Here is a 23,969-nt window from a genome sequence, read left to right as displayed (position 1 = left end):
ACAAATATAATTTGTCCTTTTCCTATAATCTCTTCAAAAATTAAGATACATTTTAACATGAAAGAAATCTGTTAATTTTTCAGTTACCAGAATATGCAGATGTAGGAATATTGGCAAATAGTTTCAAAACCATTTTAAAAACTAAAGTAATTTTGAAATCAACTTCTGTTTTGCCATGCAAATATGTTTGTGAGCACACAAAATGTTTTTGTGGAACACAGAAGTTTCCAGCTAGGAGAAAACTATGCAAAGAAACTAATTAAAATGTTTTAAAAGCAACTATTAATCCCCACACCATTTTGTGGCTATTTTTCACTAGCCCTCAGTTCTTCATAACGCTTCTGACATATATATTATTTTAAATTCTAACCTAGTTTTGGATCCTTACTAATGAGGACCTAAGTAGTAGGAATGCAAGCACACACATGTTTTAGAGAAGATTTACAAGTCATAGTTGTGAAGACAATACAGCCGTTCACAGATCAGTGGAAACTCTAAGTGTTCATTTAACCTTTAGCCTTAGTGTCATGGAAACCTGTAGTGGTCTTTCACCCATAACACCCTTGAAAATGAAGATTCCTTCTGGCCAGGAGGCTTTCAATTACACTATTGATCAGAGCCATTTAAAGGATTATGAGCTCCTCATTTGGGCTGTAAAAAAAATCTAATTACATGGCAAAGAACAATATCTGTAATGGAGTAGGTTTTGAAAATACCTGCATTGCTACATATGAAAGGCACTTAGATGAAGCAAATAACCACAGTGGAATAGCTAGCAACTTAAATAGTTATTCTTCCTTAATTTTGGCTACCTAGAAAACTGGGATTTACATTAAATCTAAAGGATAACTTGCACAGCTAAGTTTTAATTTTAATATACTCAGCTACCTTGGTGGGAGCTGAGATCCATTTTTATTTTGCCAAATGGCTGAACTAGGTAGTCAGAAGGAACCTTAATGAGATTAAACATTTTGTATCAAGGTTAAAATGTATTACATTTTTCTTGTTAGATAGTGTTTCCTGTCCTGTCTCTTAAGTTCAGTGGGTGATATTTCAGAATTTCCAAAATAGCTTTCACATTCTCGTGTTAAGAAATAACACATTGGCTGCATTTGGCTTTCTATTTTCTGTTCAAAATATGTATTGGCTTTCTATTTTCAGTTTCAATTTCAATGAATGTAATAAGCTCACACTCCAAGGTGTGATTTTGACAATATTAATGATTCTGATCTTTGTGAATCTTGTTAACAAATAAAAGGTAGGTAGTATTTTTGCAACATTAAAATTTCAGAAACAATTATTTTAGGCATAAAATGTACCACTAACATATCCCTGATATGTTTTATTTAATAAATAACACAATGAAAGCACCTTGCATCTATTGAAGGTTCCAGAGGTTTACATCTCAAACAGCTCAAATACAACAGAAGCCATATTGTTTCATAATAAATTGTTTTCACTTCATTGTTAGAGTCAGGTGTTGTGTATGGACTACAATAAACAGATTCTCAGCTAGAATAAATGATTCAAACTCAGTTGACATCAGCAGAGGCAGGCTAACTTGCGTGAGTTTAGAATTCAATCCTGCCTGCTACAATATTTAATACCAGTCACACAATTGTTCAGTTGTTCAAAATTTAAAACAGCAGCAGTATGGCTGGTAAATATATAAAAATACATTAAAAGAAAAAAGAATTCTTAATTCTGTTAAACTGATTTTTGCATCAGTTCCAGCCTTGTGTATATTCAAGTATTTCACATTCAGTTTGTATAAACACATTCTTTAGAAAAAAAGATGGCTTAACAGATGGCTCAGAGAAAAGATTCAACAACAGAATTATTTGGGATAAAATGATCTTTCAAGGAAAGTGAGCATGAGCATTTTGTCTCATCTTCAAGGTATCCCACTGGTCATGGAATGAGGCTTATGCACAGCCATGCACTCTCTCACTGTTTGCAGGGTTCTTTATTGTATATTGCAAGCATGCAGATGTAAATTATCAGGGAAAAAAAAATAGGAGTTCATGGCTTTAAAAGGTGAGGAAATTATTTGATAAGCTGTTAAATGGTGTGATTGAGTTTGAGCTTTTCTCTGCTGGAAAGAATGGTACTGTCATTTAGATCACTCAGATTATGAAAATGTTTTGTATAACTGTTAGATATTTTTGCTGGTGAAAACTTGCAAATAGAGTAGGAATGGGGGATGTGGTTGGTACCCAGGCTAGAATAGCTGCTGAAGTGTTTCATTTTTAACTCAACAGATTTCTCTATTAGACCATTAATTGGGTAAGCCATTAAACACATTTTGATGTGACATCAAAGGTGTGTTTTAATTTGTGCTTTCCCAAATTGGAAGAAAAGAGTGATGCACTTCAATTCTTCACTGAATCAAGGTCTTAATTTTCCTCCCATGTTAACCAAATCAGCCTGATGGTCTTTGCTAATAGATGTTTTTCTATCTACATGTTATCTTGCAGTGGTGAAATGAAACTCTTACTGAAATGCTTTTCAAATTTGACAACTAATTGATAACCTGTATCTATGATTCCTCCAAAAATAATGTTTTTAGCCTCCTAGAGGCTGGCTTCTTAAAACTTGTCCTGCATGGTGGAATAGGGCTCACAGCAGCAGCAGCAGGGGATGGTTAAAGGTGTGGATGCCAATGCATGTGCCACTGTTTTAGTCCTGACAGATCGGCCTCCGCCCATCATCCTCCAGGGCCCCGTCAACCAGACCCTGGCCGTGGATGGCACAGCTCTGCTCAAGTGCAAGGCCACCGGCGACCCCCTCCCTGTCATCAGCTGGCTCAAGGAGGGCTTCACCTTCCTGGGCCGCGACCCTCGGACGTCCATACAGGACCAGGGCACGCTCCAGATCAAAGCCCTGCGGGTGAGTGACGGCAGCACCACGAGCGTGACGGGTTCTGTGTGTCCAGTTTGGGGCTCTTGGTGTGTGCCTCAGGCAGCTCTGCTGCCTTCCTGCTGTCTTCAGAATTAACCTGTCTTTCCTGCTGTGCAGTTCTCACCGAGTCGTTATCCATTCTTTGATGTTGTGTAGGAAAGGGCAGGGGAAAGAAGAGCAAAACTAGCTTCAGATATTTCTATGAGAATTCCCTAAAAATGGAATTGGTGTTTATAACCTTGTGTGGGTTGCAATAGAACACATGAGTTGGGGGTAGATGGAAATGTGAAAGAACAGTCCTTCCTTTTCATTGATCTTACCCTGAAGCCATTGGCCTCTCTGTCAAAACTTAGAGCAGTTCCCTGGCAGTAATTTTCTGAGTACTTGTGCTAGCACGTGATCTGGAGCTCATCAGGGCTTGACCATGCTCTTTCTCCATCAACAGCTCATCAGTCCCAAGCTGGCTGATTTATTCCAGTGTTATGCTTCCTGGAAATGTTCCACCAGGCTGCAAATGGGAAAAGACAACTAATACTGTAGCATACATGCAGTCATATGCAGAGGGATTTCTATTAAAAATTAAATACCTATTGCAATATTTACATTTTTGCACATGAGATAATACAATATTATCTAATACTTCAAATAGGATAATGTCATATATTTTTGATAAATATTGCATCATTAATCTCTATTTTGGCTTTTAATTTTTCCCTGTTCAAAGATAAATGTGTATTTGTTTGAGTGTATTTGGACAAGCATGCATATGGAAAAATAGCAAGTTAAATATACTTATTTATCAGGAACTTGAAGATAATTTCAGGAACCATTTAATTTAGTCAGCAGAAATGTCTGCACTTGGTTTTTCCATCCAAAAAAATGTCAATAAGCATAGTACTAATGACAAGAAATAAAGAGCAGTTATGTTTTCTGATGCCGTCGCATCAATGATCATAGATGAATTGTGAACTGCCTTGGAACAAAATAGAATTTATTAAAAAATTTATGCTAGCTTGCCTTGAGTAAACAATTTGTCGTTCCTCCCTGGGCTCAAGGCAGGTTTAGGCCATGAAGGTTAATGCATTTTTCCTGTAGAGCTGGATTAAAGGGTGCGCTTGAATAGCCAAGATTCCCCAGTAGTGTTAGAAAGCAGCAATTAAAGGTGGAAGCTTAGTGATTTCAAACAAACTTTCAGGCATTGATGATGGGCTTCTGAGGAGTGTCCACGAGGCAGAAGCTCTTGGGATACCTGTCTGCATGCTGCTATGCAAACAATGAAATTGGTTCTGAATCGTGCCAGAGCATTAATCTCACTGTTAAAGGCTGTGTCTGTAAACTAAAGGAAAATAAAATTGCTTGCAAGGGGAGAAGAAAACTGTATTAGTAGTGAGTGTGGTTCTGAAAGACATGAGGCTTTTATTGATCCTTAAGTGGCTCATTCACTAGTAGCCAATTTTCCTTAAAGGCTCAGAAAGGCATTTTTTAGAAAATCCTCCATAGCAGTTATGTGCAGTTTGTTTATAATGTGCATTGTTTCTTTGATTCAGGTTTAAGAACAAAAACTATACAGAAACATAAACGCATTTTTTTCTCTTGTGCCTTGAAAATTTATTTAAGCATGGATTTAAATGAGAAGTGCTTAACTTTTCTCTCAGGTCTACCTAAACAAGGACTAGCACCACTTCCTAAAGAAAAAAAGGGCCACGAAAATGTCCAAGTATGTTTACATCCCCAAGTTAAAAAAGAATTAATAATTTCCACTCACATGTCCTCAGCCTTCTAGCTGAGGGTAGATTTAGATTAGGTATCAGGAAGAAATCTTCCCTGTGAGGGTGGTGAGGTGCTGAAACAGGTTTCCCAGTGAATTTGTGGATTCCCCATCCCTGTCCAAGGCCAGGTTGGATGGGACTGTGAGAATCCTGGTTTAGCTGGATGGAATTTTGAGCAATCATGGCAGGGAAGAGGTGGAATGAGAGGATCTTTAAGGCCCTTTCCAACACAAACCATTTTCTGATCCTTTTCTGCTGTTTCTGTTACAGTCAAATGATTCATGAGCCTGCAGCAGTCATATGGGCCGCAGTCATAGCATGAACATAGAGATTTTTCTGATCAGCCAATCTCTCAGTTGCCCTGAGGAAAACAACTAAAAACTCACACATGTCACTCATTAAGTTCCCCTTCTGACAGTTCAGGACTGATGGAAAACTCCCTCCTGCTGTAGAAATGTGCCACACCAGGATTAGTCACCTGTATTACCTAAGAAACAAAACTTAATTTTACTGAATAGTAAAGATTTTTCTGTTCACCTCCCCTGTTTGTTTTCTTTTTTTCATAGCAGAAAAAAGTGTAAATAATCGAATTACCAACACACTAAATCTGTATCTAATCCATCCTCAACCTGGAAGTTAGATAATTTGCCATAGCTTGCAAAAAGGAGTGTACTTCCAGCTTGCTTTGTTTGCCTTCTACAAGTTACTCTGTTGTGTACACCGCATACCTCACTGAGTGCACCATCTGTCACAGTAGCACACAATGAAGTTGAGAACCATAGCCTTGAGAAATATTCCCTATTATCACATAATGAAGAATTATATATTTAATAAAATCTCAGATGAAGCAAAATAAAACACTGCTTCAGAACGCTATGAGGCTCTCTCCTCTGGAAAATGTCTTATTTCAAGGGTCTTTCTCATTTCAGTAGCAGCACTGCTGTATTTTGAGTCTTTGAGCCATTGTCAGAGGGGTTTTCATTATTTCTTGTATTTCACACAAATAGCCATCTCCTGAAATGCAAGTTATGCTCATTCAGGAAATTGGGCTGGCATTAATGAGTTGCTTCTTTGCCTAAGAATGGTACACTGCATTCTCAGTGTATCTGAAGAAAAATAGCAACAAAATTTGTGCATGACAAAGCTAAAAATCAATTGAAGTGTATATCTACAAGTAATCTAAAGAGCTTCTTGCTTTTTTGCCTTGACATTATTTTTGAAGAGTGACATATAAAGACATATGCTACAGTGCCAATCTGCATTTAACAGAAAAGTCATTACAATTCCTTGAAGCCCAATAAAGCTTCTTGGATGCAAGTTCTCTTTCCATCAAGTCATGTGATGGTGAATAAAATTCTTCTTAATCACTAGAGTCAGCACTCTCCCTTTTCTGCTTCCACCTCCATATTACCATGCTTTATGCATCATGGAAGGAGAGCTCCTCCATATATTTTGTGCTTTGTAAACTTACCATTTTCCATCCATCCCTGTAGTCTTCACTTGCTCTTGACTCAGAAATCTTTATTTTAAATTTAAACAGGAAATAGGAAAACCCTTGGCAAAGTTACTAGTAAAACAGTTTATACAGCGATGAGATTAATATTGGCAACTTAATTCAAAGCAGTTTCCCCAAATAAATCTAAAATATTTAAACTGACAAGGGAATCACAATAATTTTATACAAATGCAATATTTTTTTGCTACCAAAGGGCCTTGCAAGCCTGAAATAAAATCCCATGTGAGATGGAAGAAAGGTAGGCATGGTGTAGGATCTAATTTAATGCTGCTGTTTGGAAATTGCTTGGAGGACTGTCTATGTAGAGAGAACCACTGTTAAGAGAGAACTGTTAAGTTTTAGCAGCATTTGTGTGTAGGGTGTATAGAAATTACTTCATCTGTCATAAGAGTCTAAGGTGATGTAACATCCTTTCTGGCACTTGACCTATGGGTCATCTTGGGATAATAAATGCTGATATTTCACCTTCTAAGAGGTTAATTGCTGTTATATTGTTACCTGATTTCACCTGTGTTTTTTGTAACCAATGCAAACACTGACACTGTCAGTGCTCCTTTCTGGAGCATTTACAGTACTGGTACCATTAACAATATGAAAATTAGAATTAGTAAAGTATTAGAAGCAAGTAATCTTATTATAGTTCTCTAAATGAAAGCCACCATTAAATGATTGCTTGAAAATGTCTGGTGCCTTCTAGTCTGGTGCAAAATGTAGACTAAGTCCTTCTTAGCAAGGAGCATTTAGAAAAAGAAAATAAGAGTAAAGTCAGCTGATTCTAAAAGGTTGTTAAAGCTGCCCTTGTGCCCTTTTCATGTCCAGCTCTCTGATACTGGGACTTACACTTGCGTTGCTACAAGTTCCAGTGGGGAGACGTCCTGGAGTGCTGTGCTGGAGGTGACAGGTAAGGGATGCCCAGGGATGGGCTCCACTTGGCACACCTGGAAATACAACATCAGTCTGCGTCAAATGATTCTAGAACTTCTAGGGCTTGACATGGAGAAATTTTGGATGAGAAGGCTGTGTTCCTTCTCACACATCTTGCATTTCATTGCTGCTGTCTTGTAATGCCCATTGGCATCACATCATATCTATGTCCAGTGACTGCAGTATGCTCTAATTCTTCTAACAGCAGCATTAATAAAACATGGATTTGTCCAGTAATAGGCTTGGGCAAGAAAACTCCAGAGTGCTCTCTGTGAGTACTGCAGTGGATTTAAATACAGGAAATTTCTCAGCAGCTAAGTTTTTGGTACTTTATGTACATTTCAGAAAGCTGGGCTTTTTTGTTATTCTTTCTTTTCCTTCTTTTCTTTATATATATATATATATATATATTTATATATAAACTTTTGAGTTTTGCTCTTTTTTTTCTTTATTATGTACTTAAAGAAGACAGCCCTTCATCCAAAAACATGTGGTAGTAATGCAGTTGTTGACTTAGTTGTTTATAGATTAAGAACATCCGTTATGCTGATTTTGCAGATGTTTGCCATGTTTTTCGTTTTAATCTCCTGCTTTGATCAAATTATATAACCAAGGATAAAAAGTAATCGTTTTGTGTTTGCCCTTCACAGAATCTGGTGGAGCAACAGTCAGTAAAAATTATGATACAAATGACCTCCCTGGGCCACCATCCAAACCTCAGGTCACTGATGTTACTAAGAACAGTGTCACCCTGTCCTGGCAGCCAGGGACCCCTGGAAGCCTACCAGCTAGTGCATATATCATTGAGGCTTTCAGGTATGTGAATTATACCACTTTTAAGCTCTTTTCTTTCTAATTTTGCTTAAACCCTGATACCAGGGTTTTGTGGTGTTCTTTTGGACTCTACACATATCATTAGAAGCTCATTAACTGACTCAACTCCATAGAAGGCATTGATTCATATTCTTTATATTGATTTTTTTATAGTTTATCACTTTTTTCTAAGTGATTAATTGGAGGACATCTACCTATTTCTTCAGGTCAACAAGAACATAACAGAATGGTGCAGTAATTATTTGTCTCTTTTCCTTTAACATTGATGATCAGTAAGACTCTCCTGTGGGAATGCTGCAGGTTCTTGGCTATCATAGTACAAGCAATATGGAAATAAATGGGCAATCCTGAAGCCTCTCTGCAAACTTTAATTCCTGCCCTTGTTAAAGCAGTCAGTATTAAGGGGTCAAAGTGCTTTAAATTTCTATTTTTAGGTGTTTTAGATAGATGAAAACTTCTAACTGAAAAGAGCAGTATTGATAATTTAGGCTTTTATCCTGCAGCCTGAGGCTTTAAAGAATCCAGGTGCTCCCCTGCACACAGCAGCAATTATTGTGTGGTGCAAAAGAACTCCTGGGCTCCAATTCAGCAAGTTTGTTTGAGCACAGGCCGTACTCTGACATATATCTCTAAAACACATTTCAGCTTAAAAATCTGCACCTCCTTAAATGTGTTTCTTAATCCAGATATTACAAAAATGACAAATACTTCCTCTCTAAGTTAAAATTCATGCAAGACTTTTTCATAGTCATATGCATGCAGATTCTTGCTCAAATGTTATGTATGTAAAGAACATTGAAGTATTTGCAGTATGTTGGTTTTGTTCTAGAGCTTTATGCATTGTATGAATGAAGGGATTCAAGTAACATAAACCTTATACCTTTCCATTTCCTTTTTCCTTTTCATACATTCAAAGATTTTTTATCAATGCTATACAACAAAGCATAGTAAAATAAAATTTTCTCTTTAAACTTTTCTGATGTTTCACCCTAGATAAGCTTTAATGGCATCCCATCAATAACTTTTTAAAAAGCCAGAGATTTTCATTAAAAGTTGTTTTAACAATTGCATTTGAAATCTTTTTATATGGTGGATTGTAATCTAATTATAATAATGTTGAATTGAAAATTTAATGGCAGAAAAAATATTCATATAATTTCCTCCATTTCAAAGAATGTTTTCAATTTTTTTTAACTTTGAGAGTGAATTTAGTTCAAGAACACTTTTCTTCCAATGACAGTTTATTGAAATAGTTTACTTAGGAGTATAGAAAATTATTCTTCAAAAGAACTTTCCTTTCTAAGCCTTTTGTTCAAAAGTAGCCTTTTTATCATTTAAATTTACTTTACAGCTTTCTACCTTTTTCCTTTTGCAGATATTTTAGAGAAATAGCAAAAAGTTTTACTTTTATTGCAAAGAGAAGTACTTTTGACAGCTGCATTATGATTTTTAGCCCATCTCGATGAGCTAACTGAAAAAAAAAATTTAATTTCACCCTGCTTGAGACCATGTTTACAGGGGTCTCAGGTTCTGGGAAGAGATGAGGATTTGACTCCATGTTTCAGAAGGCTTGATTTATTATTTTATGATATATATTACATTAAAACTATACTAAAAAAATAGAAGAAAGGATTTCTTCAGAAGGCTAGCTAAGAATAGAATAAGAAGGAATGATAACAAAGGCTTGTGTCTCCGACTCTCTGTCCGAGCCAGCTGGGCTGTGATTGGCCATTAATTAAAAACAACCACATGAGCCAATCACAGATGCACCTGTTGTATTCCACAGCAGCAGATAATCACTGTTTCCATTTTGTTCCTGAGGCCTCTCAGCTTCTCAGGAGGAAAAATCCTAAGGAAAGGATTTTTCATAAAAGATGTCTGTGACACCCTGCTTTTACTACTTTTTTCTGCACCAAGAGTTGATCCAGAGTTATGAGACAGTTCCTTTCTCATCTTTATTTTTTTCTTGTATTGGTTTATAATCTCCCACACTGTTGTTGTTGCAGTCAGTCTGTGAGCAACAGCTGGCAGACGGTGGCCAACCACGTGAAGAGCACGCTGTACACCGTGCGGGGCCTGCGCCCCAACACCATCTACCTGTTCATGGTCAGGGCCATCAACCCCCAGGGCCTGAGCGACCCCAGCCCCATGTCAGACCCCGTCAGAACCCAAGGTAAGGGGAACTTCCAACTTTCATGTGCTTGGGCTAAAATGGAGAGAAGGGACTGAGGATTCACCAATAGGTCAGTCTGGCCATTTGGCTTCAGCACACTCACTGACGGAATCATGATTTGAGCTTCACCAGTGAAGATGAGAGTAGTCCAATGTTTGCTGCATCACTTTGGGGCTTAGGAGAGAAAGGTTACATCCTTAATCCTTTGTACAGTGTAGACCTTTTTGTTTGCAGCTCACTTAGACTCCATTTGCCCTTGGTTACTATTCAAAGCAATGTGAGTCACTCACGCACTCTGAATACTCTCCTCTCTTTACTACATGGAGCGTATCTTTCCTCTCCCTTAGTAGGGATATACTATGATAACAAGTGTTTATAACAGGCAAGACACTGTTTAGAATTGTGTTTAATCAAAAGAAATGTACAACACATGCTGATTAATCTGAGCCAACATTTAGGCAGAGAATTCACATAAATTAAGACATCTGCATGCTAAGAATGTATAGAAGTTATTCTGAGAAAGGTATGGGCCTTCTATTTATGTACCTATATTTCTGAATTCTTTGTATTAATCCATTGCATAAACCAAGAGAGAAGGCTGAAGTGAAATTGCTCATTTGTAGGGTGGTGATACGATTGGTGGCTGTGATCCTGCATTGCTACTGAATCACCTACTGAAGTCTGTTCACTTTGCATCAAGCTCTAACTGAATATAACTGTCACAAACAGATTTCCCTTCACAGCATAGATGTTTTTTTTTTGTTTTGACAAGACGTAGCTTGAATACTTAATTCAAGAGTGTAGTTCTGTGTTAAACATGTTGTAATACAGAAATTCATAATTCTTTGGAATCATAATTTTTTGAATCCAAAGTAATAGCTCCTGTCACAGTCAATTTGAAATTAGATATTCTGTCTCTGTTTATTGTTATTCAGAGACTTCTGTCTCTGAAGGTCTGAAGGTGCCCATGGGGAGCACATCCTGAGTCAGTCTCCAGCATGTGTGTTCTAAGTTTTTTGGGTCCTTTGCTGGATGGAAAGAGATAAACAAGAGTAGGGTGGTGTTTCTTTATCACATAACCATCCAGCCTCCCTTACCCCAGCCTAGTCCTGAATAAATCTGTCCTGAATAGTTATACCCTCAAAATAGTAATTATGGCTGGAAGAGGAAAAACAGAGCTGCTTTCTCAAAAGCTGGAGGAGTGAGTTGTGCAGGGATTTCATGGCCTGATTATCCGTGGAGTATCACAAGTTTTCTTCTTTCTTATTTTCTCATTATTATAGGGTGAGTCATGCTTTTTATTGCGACAGCCTTTTAGTCTGCATAACTTATCACCTAGCTAAAAAAAAAACCCAACAACTTTGTTTGGCATTTGAGTGTCAAGTATAGACTTTTTATCTGACATACTGACAAGCAATTTGATTTCAGTAAAAACATGTCTTTTAATTAGCTACAGCATGTTTTGCAGCTTCCATTTCCAGAAGCTGTTTAGCAGTCAAGCACACTGAGACATGTACAGGATTTATAGCTTCTTTGCAAGCCTGCAGTTTAACAGAATTAAATCATAAAATCAATTGAAAATTAACATAATGTTTTGATGTGATTTCTAATTATGCCTGAATTCAATTCAGGCTCACAGAAGAAGCTGACACACAGTGGAAAGCCTATTCATGGTGGCCATGGAGAAATAACAAAGCAGCTATGGCAGTGCTATAAAATAATAATTTGCAACAGGTGTCTGTGGTAGCTTTCATAGCTGAACGTTTAATGATCTGGTATTCAGTACAGCAAATACAAGTAATAGGATTTAATGTAAATTTTCACCAGTGAACTGCAAATAGATAATCAGGTACTTTCAAAAGGTTTGTCTTATATGACTTATGTGAAATAAGGACAGAGAAATCAGTAACTACTCTAATGAAGGAGTTGATTTCTTGTTGGATTATTAACAGATGAAACCATATACTAAAAAGCTCTTCCAAAAAATGATATATATTCCTATCCCTGAAATTTAAATAATAATAAATAATAGTATATTTGCTGAACACTGACAAAAGAGGTCTTAGAAAAAATATCTAACCAATTTAATTGTGATCAGGATGTAGCTTCTTTCACCAGTTTTGTTTGAGTCATGATTCTATTATTCCAATATTTAATCATACCCTTAGAGACAGATGAGCTGCTTTTCCACCAGAAGCCTCCTAGGCTTCTGAAAATGACATTACACTGGGAACATCACACATGTTTTCAAGTGTACATACCAGAAAACTGAATTCCACATGTACATCTTGGCATTCACTTCTCACTGTTATTAGTCCATGTTATTCTGCTACTTCTGACATATGTGCTGTGAAAATGATGAAATGCTGTTCACACAAAATACTTTGTGGAAATATCTTTTCCTCTGAGGGAATACACAGGTACCTTGTTGGCTGTATACCACAGCATAACTTAAACTAAAATGTAGCCATGGATTACTGCAGGTTTATTGTAGCAACAATCATAGCCTTTTGTGGATAGAAGCATAAATGATCATCCTCTAGATCAGTCTGAGCTGCAGTTTTATTTTACAATATCTCTGATTCTTGGCTGCTTCAAATAAACATAATTTGATAGACCACCACCTTCACTGACACTCATATTTGGATTCTATTCCCTTTGGAGATCCATGGAGCCATTTTAATTTGGATATCAATAGAAGCCTGTGGCAATATTGTTTATTGGTGGCTCAGAACCCATAACAACCCAGAATTAGGAATGTGAATTATTGATCATCAAAAACTACTTACTTTCAAGACCTGGAGATCCCTGATTACAGTTGTTATGTTTAAAGGTTTCATTTTTAAGACAACAATTATTTCTTTTAAATAGCATTTAGAAGATAAAAAGAAATCATGTGATATCCATTCCCATATCTAAGTCCATCAGAAAGGGTAAAAACTCTTACATATTTATCAAGGACATGATGTTGATCCAAAAAATGAGGAACTGTGATTATAACTTTGCCTACTGAATTCTAAGGGAAGACCAAGCAGAATTCAGAGATGCCTAGACAGGCATGACCATAATTTATCAGTGCTTTTTTGAATATCTCTATAATCAGATTTTGGCTAGAAGAAAAAATTCCTCCACACACTTTGAAGGGCACATCATCTTGAAGAGAAAATTTTTGTGGTAGATTGTTTTTGCTGGCCTTTTACTAGATGGGAATCAGTTTGGCTTCCTAAATTAAATCTTTTTTTTTTTCATGTTTGCACTAGATTTCATTAGCTATGTCTGTTAAGGGAAAATTTGCTTTGCAGGGGAAAATGCTATTTTTAGTATTTGATTTCTTGTGTGCATGGCATGTGGGGAGAGGAAGCTCAGTGAAAGTTTGGAAACATATAATGACTTAATGTCATGTGTGCTCTAGCAAAATAAAAAAAAACACTGTTCATTTTCTTCAATTATACTAACCAATTTGGTTCCAGACATCTGTGCAGCATTATTATTATCTGAGTACTTTGGAGCTAGAGAACATTGCATCTCTCTCATCATTTACCCAAGCTGAGAAAACTTTGCCATCTAGTCAGAACACTCCTTTAATCATATTTATATTTCATGATTTCCTAAGTGGCTAGAGGTGGATGGCTTGTTTGCATTATTTGATATTTGTCTGGGTTTCAACCTGAGTGCTGTATTTTTTTAAAAGCAGAGGATTTTCAAGTCAGGTCATTAGGCTACTCAGTAAATTCTTTTGATGCCATATATAGCTCTTCTCATTAAAGTGATGCTTTCATATGTGTGCCTGGCAGATATCAGCCCCCCAGCACAAGGTGTGGATCACAGGCAAGTCCAGAAGGAGCTGGGAGATGTCATTGTACGGCTGCACAACCCTGTTGTGCTGACACCCACCACAGTGCAAGTCACCTGGACGGTAAAGTTTCTCTGTTCTTACCTTAACTGTGCTTTCAGTCTGCTTATTTTGCCTATTTATCCCTTCAGTGTTTTATCACCCAGAAAAGACCCAGTCTTGACCCCAACATGAGTGCTCTGACAATCTAACATACAGCAGTGTGTGTATTACACATATATGTGAGTGTATATATATGTATGAGTGTGTGTATAAATATGGCAATGAAATAGTCATCTTCTCTTTCAAGTCAGGCAGGGTCAATGTCTTCAGTCTTCTGCTTGAAACAAGTTAGCTGTCTGACTAGAAAAACATTATAAAAATGAGTATGTTTTAAGGGTAATTGATCTGTGGATTCATTACGCTGTATGTTAGGAAATAATCAAAGTAAAATATCAACAAGAAATTGCTGTGTGAAAAAGTACTGTCTGCTTCAAGTCACAGTGACCTCTGGCAATACCCTATTATTTAGTGACCTGAAAATCAAAATTATCTTTCCTGCAGAGCACTTGTAGTGAAGTCAGAAGCATGTGGTGCTAGTGCCTGACACACTGTCTATCATCTGGTTTGCCAGCACAAGCCTTACCCACAATGAGTGAATATCCTTTCATTAGAGAAGACCAGAGTCTTCTGGGCAGTGCTTAACAACATTTCTATTTGAGGGGTCAAACTACTGGGTAGAATTTCTAATATAGTGTTTGGCTTTCAAATGGCTCTGTTTCCCTTCCTGAGGCTTGATGGAAAGGATCTGTAAGGGTAGGAGAGCATTCTCAGGGCACTGCAGACCAGAAAAGAGTGCTTTGCTGTTGGGGCATCTGCCCAGAGGAAGAAGAGCCAAGAGTTGAAGAGTGAGAGGAAAACTGCCCTGCACAACATCAAAACAGTTGTATTTTATGGGATGAATTCTGCTAAGGGGGCATTCACAATGCTCAGGGTTTTTCTTCTGCATGTCATATTGCTGAAAGCTTAATGTGTGCAGGGGATTACACAAGAGGAGATAAGAAGTGTGGTGATAGATTGTGTATTACAAGGATTACTGTTGTTTTTGCACAACACAACCATTATTATGGGAGCTTATGCACCATCCTTGTTCTGACAGATTTCAGTGGTCAGGGTAAAGATTAGAATAAATAGAGAAACCCACAATTTTTTCTTCTGTGGAAGATTATTTAGAGTATATGTCACTGCATTTTGCCATCAGTGATGTCAGCACACAGCTTGGCTTTCTTAAAATGCTGCATGTTTCGGCTACAACTCCTCCAGAACAGGCTGACTAACCTTTGTGGCAAACCCTTTTGCCCAAGCAGATGGATCAGTAGTAGAAAATTTGGATGTTAGCAGAGAGTAATTGTAAACCTGGATCACATCCATGTGGTGCTCCTTCAAGTCCTTTTTTGGGTGTGGCATCTATCAGAAATACAGATTCATAGGCTGGCCCTTGCTTTAGCATATACTGCAAAAGGAAGCTCCAATATAAACAGAATTCAGTTTTATACCATGTAACCAATGTCATTATATTTTTAATTTTATATATATATGTACGTGTGTGTGTGTGTGTATATGTATGTGTGTGATGTATATTCCTCTAAAAGAATTTCCTGGCGTCCCTACTGAACAATGAGTGAAGAAATGGTAAGGTAAAGACAAATTGCTGGAAATGCTATGGATCCCAGCTTATTGGGAAGATCCCTCAAAGCAGTGACCCTGTGCCACCTGACAAGCACAGAGACCTCTGTAGAGGCGTTTTGGAATTGCCCAGGGGAAGAAAGACACAAGGGAAGATCTCTAAAGCAGCTAATTAGAAACTACCCAGCAACCAGAACAAAAACAATTAATTAACCATAGTCTCTAGGAAAAAAACCCCACTCTATCCAGAGAATAAAGTCCACACTATTAACATAAAATGGATAGATAGTGTAGCTATCATACAAAAGGACAGAAGTGCCATGAGAGTCATAAGACTCTTTGTGTAGGTTTTATGCAGTTCAAAGGGTGAATGCCAAGGAATGTCCTTGGTTACTGAGTTTCTGGCATCCTGACTCACAGCAAATTAACATCACTTTATTCTCTCCTTTATGAGACTATTTTGGTTTTTCTTTTTCTTTTTTTTTTTTTTTTGTTCAAATTTGAGTTTAAATTTTTGGGAATAGTTCCCTGTGGCTGTGTTGCAATTTTAAATTATGCACATACATATACACACATATTTTGAAAAGAACGTCAGGCTTACAATATCAGTGTTAAAAAATAAGAAGAGGAATGTCAAAAGTTAAATTTTCATTGCCACTTAAATTTATTCCTCTTGTGTATAGATATTAAAATATAGCTGTAATTATCTGGTCACATAGAGGATCTCTTCTTCATGGAGCTATTAAACATTTCTTTTTATCTTCTTTATTCTCTGTGTGGTGCCAGGTCTTATTAAATTCATAGCATTGAAACCTTGCATTGAATAAAAACTATTATTTTGTCTCACATGCTTGCTTATCTGTCATGCTCTCAACCGTAACATTTGTGTGCTTCACAAATAATACTGAATTTAACATTACAATGATAAAAATGTGTCATTATCCTAACTTTACACATAGAGAGGTGAGGTGCAGAGATAGTTATTGCTGATGAGACACGTGGAGGCAGACATGCTCACTGTTATCAAATGGCTAATTTTAAGCCTTGAGCATGATTTATATTTACTTTTATTAAAACATTTCACAATGCAAGAGCATATTCTGTACTCCAAGAGCTTTTTTAGCTGACCTCAGCTATGGGTCAGCACTTCTAGCCTCAGTGGGCATTAAACTGAAAGTTTCATTAGTGACCAGATATGAAATGTTCCCTAGCATTATAAAGAAGCCCCGTGGCACAAGCAGGAATAAAAAAATCAGTCCTTCAATGTGGCAGAAGAATTGCTGCTTTGAAATCCTTACTGCCTTTTTGGAGGCTAGCAGGCAGAAGGATAATTCCTTTACCTCCGTTTTTTTAATTTGATGTAGATTTTAAATGAATGTACTTCACTGGAAGCTTCAGGAGTCAGGTCCAGATGATGATCATCCCCATTTGCCTTGTTCCTGTAGGATAGTAAATGCTAGTGCAGTTTGAATTTTGTGAGATTCCTGTGAGTCTGTGCCAGGGAGCACGGCACAGCATGCAAGCTACTCTGCCCAGCTGGAGAATGGGAGCAGAGGATTCCTTAGGATATTTTGGGATAGAAATTTGCATGTTACAGAGCATATTGCAAATTGTATTTAGGGTGCAGATTAGCAGGTTTGCTTGAAAGGAGTTTATATCTGCAGCATAAGCTGCATTGTGGGTTTCTTGCCATTGTTTTAACAACCTAATAGCCATTGAACCTGTCTGGTGTTCAGCTGTGGCATGTGCAGGGAAAATGAGCTTCCTGCTCTGCAGAAATGGTTTTGTAAATGCCTCCTGCACCCTGGACTCCTAAAGGGGGTGAGAAGGAGCACACAGGACCAATTCTGCTTGTAGACCATGTTAGATCAGTGCTGAGCACCATCTACCCAGGATGTGTCCTCTCCTACCTCTCCTATCTATCTATCTATCTATCTATATATCTATATATCTATATCTATAATTACAGTGGTCTCTTGAGGTTTAATTTAGTGCAGATCCAAGAGTATCTGCATGTTCTCCCTTGTCCTTTGAGGGTGCAAGTGTGTCTTTGTATCAGCAACAGTTGCAGATCTTTTGAGTTGATATCACCCACTAGAAATAGTCTCTGCTCCCAGTATTCAACACAGAGAATTCCTGCAATTGCTGAAGTTATACTGACTAATTTGTGTAAGCAAGTGGCAACCATTTACATTCTCTATCCTTTCATCAAGCCAGAGTGCATGTTTCTGCAGCTCTGCCTGCGTGTGAGTGTGTGCCAAACTTGGAGTTGCATAGCTGAATTAATGTCTTTAAGCATATAAGGATATTTTTAGTAGTCTGCTTGTGGCATGACACATCATTATCACAGAAATGGAGAAAATTGTGAAGTCACTGTCACTTTGTATTATATATGACAGTGTAACTGTAGATAAACATACACATATGTATGCACGTGTGTCTATGTATATGTGAAATATAACTGTTCTACCTCTCACAAATATTTCTGGTTAATCCATGTAATTATCCAAGAGTAATTTTTTACTAATTTGGAAACTGTGAACAAAATCTAAAAATCCACCTTTCTCAGTAAGTAAAGTGCCCTCTGAGTAGCTTCCCAACATTTTGACCCTATAGAAGGCCCTGTTCAAACAGACTAGCTTTATTTGGGTATGAGAGATAGCTTTGTATCCTCTCCTTGATACTGAATGTGACTGAATGTTTATAGAAAACATAAAAATGTCTAATATTTTTTTTTTGTCAGTACCCTCCCAGACTCTGAATGATGAAATCACTGTCAATAATCTGCTATTTGGGCAGATCACTCTGCCCTGCTGTAATCAAGTTACTAATTGAAAGCTCTGTGAGATTCAAGCAAGCCTCAAATCAAGCTAGTTTATAGCACCCATAAATGTGACAGCCTTGTGGTACTGCTGCATTCTGCTTTCATAGTCCTTCTATTGTTTAGTCTTTCAATTTAAGATCTTAGAGGTCTGGGAGGAAAATACGTGTATGGACAATTTGTCTGGGAGTAGACACAAAAGTATGAGGAACTGAAAATTGGTATTCTTTAGATTTTATCTTCTCAGGGAGTTGGGGGTTGGGTTTCTGTTTGTGCCATGCTGTACAAAATTCTTTCCACTCTGTGTTGTAGCAACACCATGCTACTGTTCAGTCAGGTCAGTTCTGAATTTTCAGCTTTCTCCACTAGGCAGCAGTCAGTAGAGCTTAAAAATAGAGCAAAGACAAAATGGAAAGTTCTAACAAAGTTAGGCCATCTTTCAGTGCAGCTTCTAACTAAGAAGTAAAGCAAGAATCAAACCCAGTGTTTGATTATTAAACATCATAACCTTATATTGTAATTTAGGTTAAAAATCTCTATTGCAAAGTGGATAAAAGCATTATTTTTGCTGAATTTTGTAGTAAATGTGAGGGTCATAAAGTCTTTATATCCATAAAACATTTAGTTAATCAAAGTCAAACATGGATAAAAACAGTTTACTCTGATTTACAGACTCCGTTCATCTGGAAACAGCTGCTTAATGTTCTTCTTAAAAACACAGCTTGATTCTTTCGGTATTAACAAGCTATTATTGTGAGTTATATCCCTCTTTCAGTGCATAAATTCACTTAAAGTGAATGCAGAGAAGTTTATAAAATGCAAGCTTAATGTTGTTGTAACATATGTTGCAAGGTTTTTAACAGTGACAGTTTTGATGAAAGACATTTCTGCCTTGCTTTCATAAATAAAGCTTTCTTCTTGCTTGCCTTGCTTTTTAATGTCTAAGAATCTGTGTCCCCTCTGAATGCCTCAATAAACTGTAACAAGATTATAGGAAGAGCATAATAGAGCATGGTTTGTGCTTTCAGCCTTAAATTCATTTATTCTTAAGAGAAGTCAAACAAATGTTTCTCTAATTCTGGAATATCTTTGAGCAAGCAAATTGACAAGAACATAAGAAATACACTACTTGTTGAGTCTAAATTATAACACAGAATTACCAAACAGCCTGCTCTATGGTCTTGTTATTTGTGCTGCACTTTCTTTGCTCCTTATTTGGCAGCTACAGAAGCAGTTTGGTTTGGTTTACTTTTAGCAATCAAATTGGTTTTGATTTTTTAGTGGTTTTTCCCAGGAAAATTTTGCAAGAATCATAATGCCTTGATTTTTGGGCTTTTTTTTTTTTTTTTTTTGAAGATAAATAGATCTCCAAGATAAAATACATAGAAAGCTTTTCTTCAAATAAAAATCCTATTTATAGGATAAAATTGTTAAACTTTCATGGTCCAGTCCTGAATTCTGCTTGCCTAGCAACAAATAAAATATAAACCAAAACAAACATTCCATCTCCATCTGATGGCCTGAGAGCATCACATCCCCTGGATGCAAAGGGGCTGCACAGGCTGTGAACACAACAAACAGCACATGTCTTTGGAAGTTGTTTTCTCTGCATCTGTCTTATGTTTATTTTAATTTGCTGTGCATTTCATGAGCTGTGAGCCAAGTAATGGACTAATTGTAAGCATGTAGGATATCTTCAAAGACTTGTCCTTTTCTGAAAGAATTTGTTTTTCTTTTCTTCTCCTATTTCAGCACATCAGTAGCCAAGATGTGCTTAGTAAGTTTACATGCAGCAAGCCTTATGCCAGGGTTTTCTTTTCATGATTTATTGCAGGGGTGGGGGCCTTGTTTTATGATTTAAGATGGTATTTGTCATGATGTATAGAGTTGGAGAAAGCAAAGCAGAAAGAAACATTCTGTAACCAGTAATGTGAGACAAATACTCTTTGTAGACAATTAATCAACAGTGATTTACAAGAAGGTGTGGGAACCCAGAACATCCCTCTGGCTGTCCAGGATGGCCAAGACCCCTCCCAGGGGGCTCAGAAGCCCTGGCACAGAGCCCAAAACACCTGTGGCTTTGATTATGACCCGTGGAGGAAATTACCAGCCTTATATGAAAATCAGCAAGCCATAACAGTTTAGGTAGAATAATAGTGAAGTTATCACGGGGTGAAAAAGTAGATTTTGGGGTTTTTGGTATGGGGGTTCAGGAGGCAAGATGGAGGGATCTGGGTGTGTCCAGCCTTTCTCCTTCTTCTTCTTGGCCTCCATCTTCTGCTGTGATGGTGGCACTTGCAGGTTGGTTTAGAGTAGAAGCTCACTGTCTAACATAGGTGATAGGTATTGGAAAGTAATTGTAAATATTGTACATGTACTTTTTAGTATAAATACATAACACCCCCCGGGGGGCAGGCGGTGTGCCTGGAACTGTCCTGTTGGACGGACCTCGGCATGGCAGGAGAACATTTTTTATAGATAAGATGCAATAAACAACCTTGAGACCGAGAACTGAAGAGCTCTGACTCCTTCTTCAAGCGCTCGGCCTGGGAAAAGAGACTTAACAATCTCAGCGTCACAGCGACCCCCAAAAGATCCTGAGAACAATGTAGTTAGAGTAATAAATTCAGCATTGTAACTGTGAATTTTCTCTTTTTGATGAGGGGAGAATTGTTCTAGGCAACTGTTTGTTTTCTTTTTGCGCAGTTTGTTGTGGTTTTTTGTGACAGTGTTCGCAGGGGTTCTTGGATGAGGGGAGAGACAAGGATCTGACTCCATGTTTCAGAAGGCTTGATCTATTATTTTATTATATATATTACATTCAAACTATACTAAAAGAATAGAAGAAAGGATTTCTTCAGAAGGCTAGCTAAGAATAGAATAAGAAGGAATGATAACAAAGGCTCTGTCTCCGACTTTCTGTCCGAGCCAGCTGTGACTGGCCATTAATTAGACTGGCCATTAATTAGAAACAACCAACATGGGCCAATCACAGATGCACCTGTTGCATTCCACAGCAGCAGATAATCAATGTTTCCATTTTGTTCCTGAGGCCTCTCAGCTTCTCAGGAGGAAAAATCCTAAGGAGAGGATTTTCCATAGAAGATGTCTGCGACAGGTTTTTATTTGTTTATTTGTTTGCTTTGGTGTGTTTATGGATGTGTAATTTGCTGTCATTGCCAGGTGGACCGGCAGTCCCAGTTTATCCAGGGCTACCGCGTGCTGTACCGCCAGACCTCGGGCCTGCCCGCCCCGGCCACGTGGCAGAACCTGGAGGTGAAGGTGCCCACCGAGCGCAGCGCCGTCCTCGTCAGCCTCAAAAAGGGGGTCACCTATGAGATCAAGGTGCGCCCTTACTTCAATGAGTTCCAGGGCATGGACAGTGAATCCAAGTCTGCTCGTACCACAGAGGAAGGTTGGTAAAAGGGGCACCCCTTGGGTGATGAAATTAGGTACTTCCACAAGAAAATTAAGACATTCAGTAGATGCAGTTCTACAGATATTTCCCTTAATTCCTCATATTATCTTTGCAATTATATTGGTGTTCATGTATTCAAAAAAAGCAACGGGCTTTCATAGCTGGCACTGGAGGTTATTCGGTGCGTGCATGTGTTCATCTCTGTTTCCTCCCCATGATTTCTGTTTGTTACACACTGAGGTGATGTTAAAATTTGATATAATATTCAGCTTTGTGCTGTAAATATCCCCTGAGAAAGCACTGTGCTGGTCTTATATTCTTCTAGCTGATACATCCTTCTAAGGTGCAGGTGGCTTTTGGTCTTCCAAAAAGTGTTCACTGCAGCCCTTCTTTTGTAACCACTGCTGTTGCAATGAAAGACCTTGGTCTGCACTTTGAAAATAAAGTAAATGCAAGCTCTCACAGATGAGTGTTTGATACTAAGCACATCCTTCTGAATGGGTAATAATGTAGATGAACAGTTGGCTGGGAAACGAGGAGTAGTGAAGGACATGCATTTAACTGGTCTGGAGAAACTCCAGTCTCAAGGGCACAGCACTTCACAGTTTCTGTTAGCACAGTGTTCATGAAATTGCACTGTTCAGTACTGCAGAGGATTCCCCTGAGCACCTTTGAAGCCTCTCTGAAACAGTCAGGATTCAGACAGAGTGAACAGTTTATACTTCTGAAATGCTCAAGCTTTTATATCTATAGCATTTAGCCTTGTATATCGTTGTGCTAAAGCATGTGCACTCCAGGGCTGCTGGGTTTTTTTTGAAAAGTAAAGACACTGGGGTGAGATGTAAGTAATTTTAATCATTTGCTGTTAGAAACCCTCCTTTCTACCCATGTAATGCAGTCTTTACCTGGAGAATCTCTCCTGTAAAAGTAGGATGGTCCTGACAGTGAGGATTCATCTTCTCTCTGTGTCACTGATTTTTTTGATTTTTTAATTTTTTAAAGCAAGAGAATGAAGTACTGGTGGAGTTTTAAGATGTTCATATGGTTTCAATGGGTTTTGAGTGCACTCTTTCCTTCCTATTGAAAGTGCATCTTAATCATTTACAGTGATCTCCTGAGGTTTAATTTAGTGCTGATTGCCAAGTACTCTTTAATTCTGGAACAGACTTGCTTATTACTCACTTTTCTCTTTGATTTGTTATGAATATTACCCAACATGTAAGTAAAACTGAAGATAACTTGGTTGCACTTTGCACTTTGTGGATAAGGAAATTCAGTGTCCTGCAACATGTAGAAGAGTGTGCAGGAAGGCAGTTTTCAAGTCTGATTTGGAATTTGGGATTTTATGGTTCCCAGTTCTTTGTTCAAACTATAAAGCCTATATCAGTTAATGAAGAATATGTTTGCAGCACTCTAAACAAAGGTTTTCTAATTAAAATGAAAATTTTAAAAATATTTTAAAATATTTCTACAGATTTTTCTCTTGTCCAATTTCAATTGATTTTTAGTGTTTATTTAGATTATCTGACTGTTTCTTGCTAAAGGTAAATTAAGAACTACTGAAAAAGAGAGAAGGTCTTGTACCTCCTGTCTATTTCTATAAAATACTTGAGGAATGACATTCTCTTTCATAAACCTTAGCTCCCAGCAGAGCCTGTCAGGTAATTTCCTACCTTAAAGGACACTTTGTTCATGTGGAATAGCTTTCCACACAGTGAAGATTTAAAAAAAAAAATCCTGCCTGCAGATATGTATAACTCACAGCCTAGGATCTGCTTTGTAGATTAATATAACCTTCAAGGAGTCTGTTTACAAGAATCTCCTCTGAAAAAACGTCAGCATAGGACCTGTAATATTATCACCAGAAAAATGTCAGCTCCTGTAAAAAAATTCTTCCTCTTCCTTGGGTGATAAAATTAGGTACTTCCACAAGAAAATTCAGTAGATGGAGTTCTACAGATATTTCCCTTAATTTCTCATATTATCTTTGCAATTATATTGGTGTTCTTGTATTCAAAAATAGTATCAACTAAATGTTTAATGATAGTGGTTTGCTCCCCTTCCACTGAAGAAAGATGGCAGTCTGTTTAAAGGT

At 37.6% G+C, this 23,969-nt stretch overlaps 1 protein-coding gene across 5 annotated transcripts in view; it reads left to right on the top strand.

The window, feature by feature from the left end:
- The window catches only part of ROBO2 (roundabout guidance receptor 2), an 860,236-nt gene that overhangs the window by 763,289 nt on the left and 72,978 nt on the right, over nucleotides 1–23,969 (top strand). For all 5 annotated transcript variants that reach the window (XM_054270511.1, XM_054270509.1, XM_054270510.1 and 2 more), the window contains 6 exons: nucleotides 2,684–2,889; nucleotides 7,006–7,087; nucleotides 7,761–7,926; nucleotides 9,951–10,117; nucleotides 13,912–14,033; nucleotides 21,640–21,871. In XM_054270511.1, coding sequence (XP_054126486.1) covers nucleotides 2,684–2,889; nucleotides 7,006–7,087; nucleotides 7,761–7,926; nucleotides 9,951–10,117; nucleotides 13,912–14,033; nucleotides 21,640–21,871 — 975 coding nt within the window. The remainder of the gene's footprint in view (nucleotides 1–2,683; nucleotides 2,890–7,005; nucleotides 7,088–7,760; nucleotides 7,927–9,950; nucleotides 10,118–13,911; nucleotides 14,034–21,639; nucleotides 21,872–23,969) is intronic.

This window comes from Melozone crissalis, unplaced genomic scaffold, assembly GCF_028551555.1.
Source record: "Melozone crissalis strain CALT ecotype California unplaced genomic scaffold, PUWL_Pcris_2 ptg000009l_1, whole genome shotgun sequence".
Classification (NCBI taxonomy): domain Eukaryota; kingdom Metazoa; phylum Chordata; class Aves; order Passeriformes; family Passerellidae; genus Melozone; species Melozone crissalis.
Note: the sequence above shows the minus strand (reverse complement) of the source record. Positions and strands in the feature narration are given on the sequence as shown.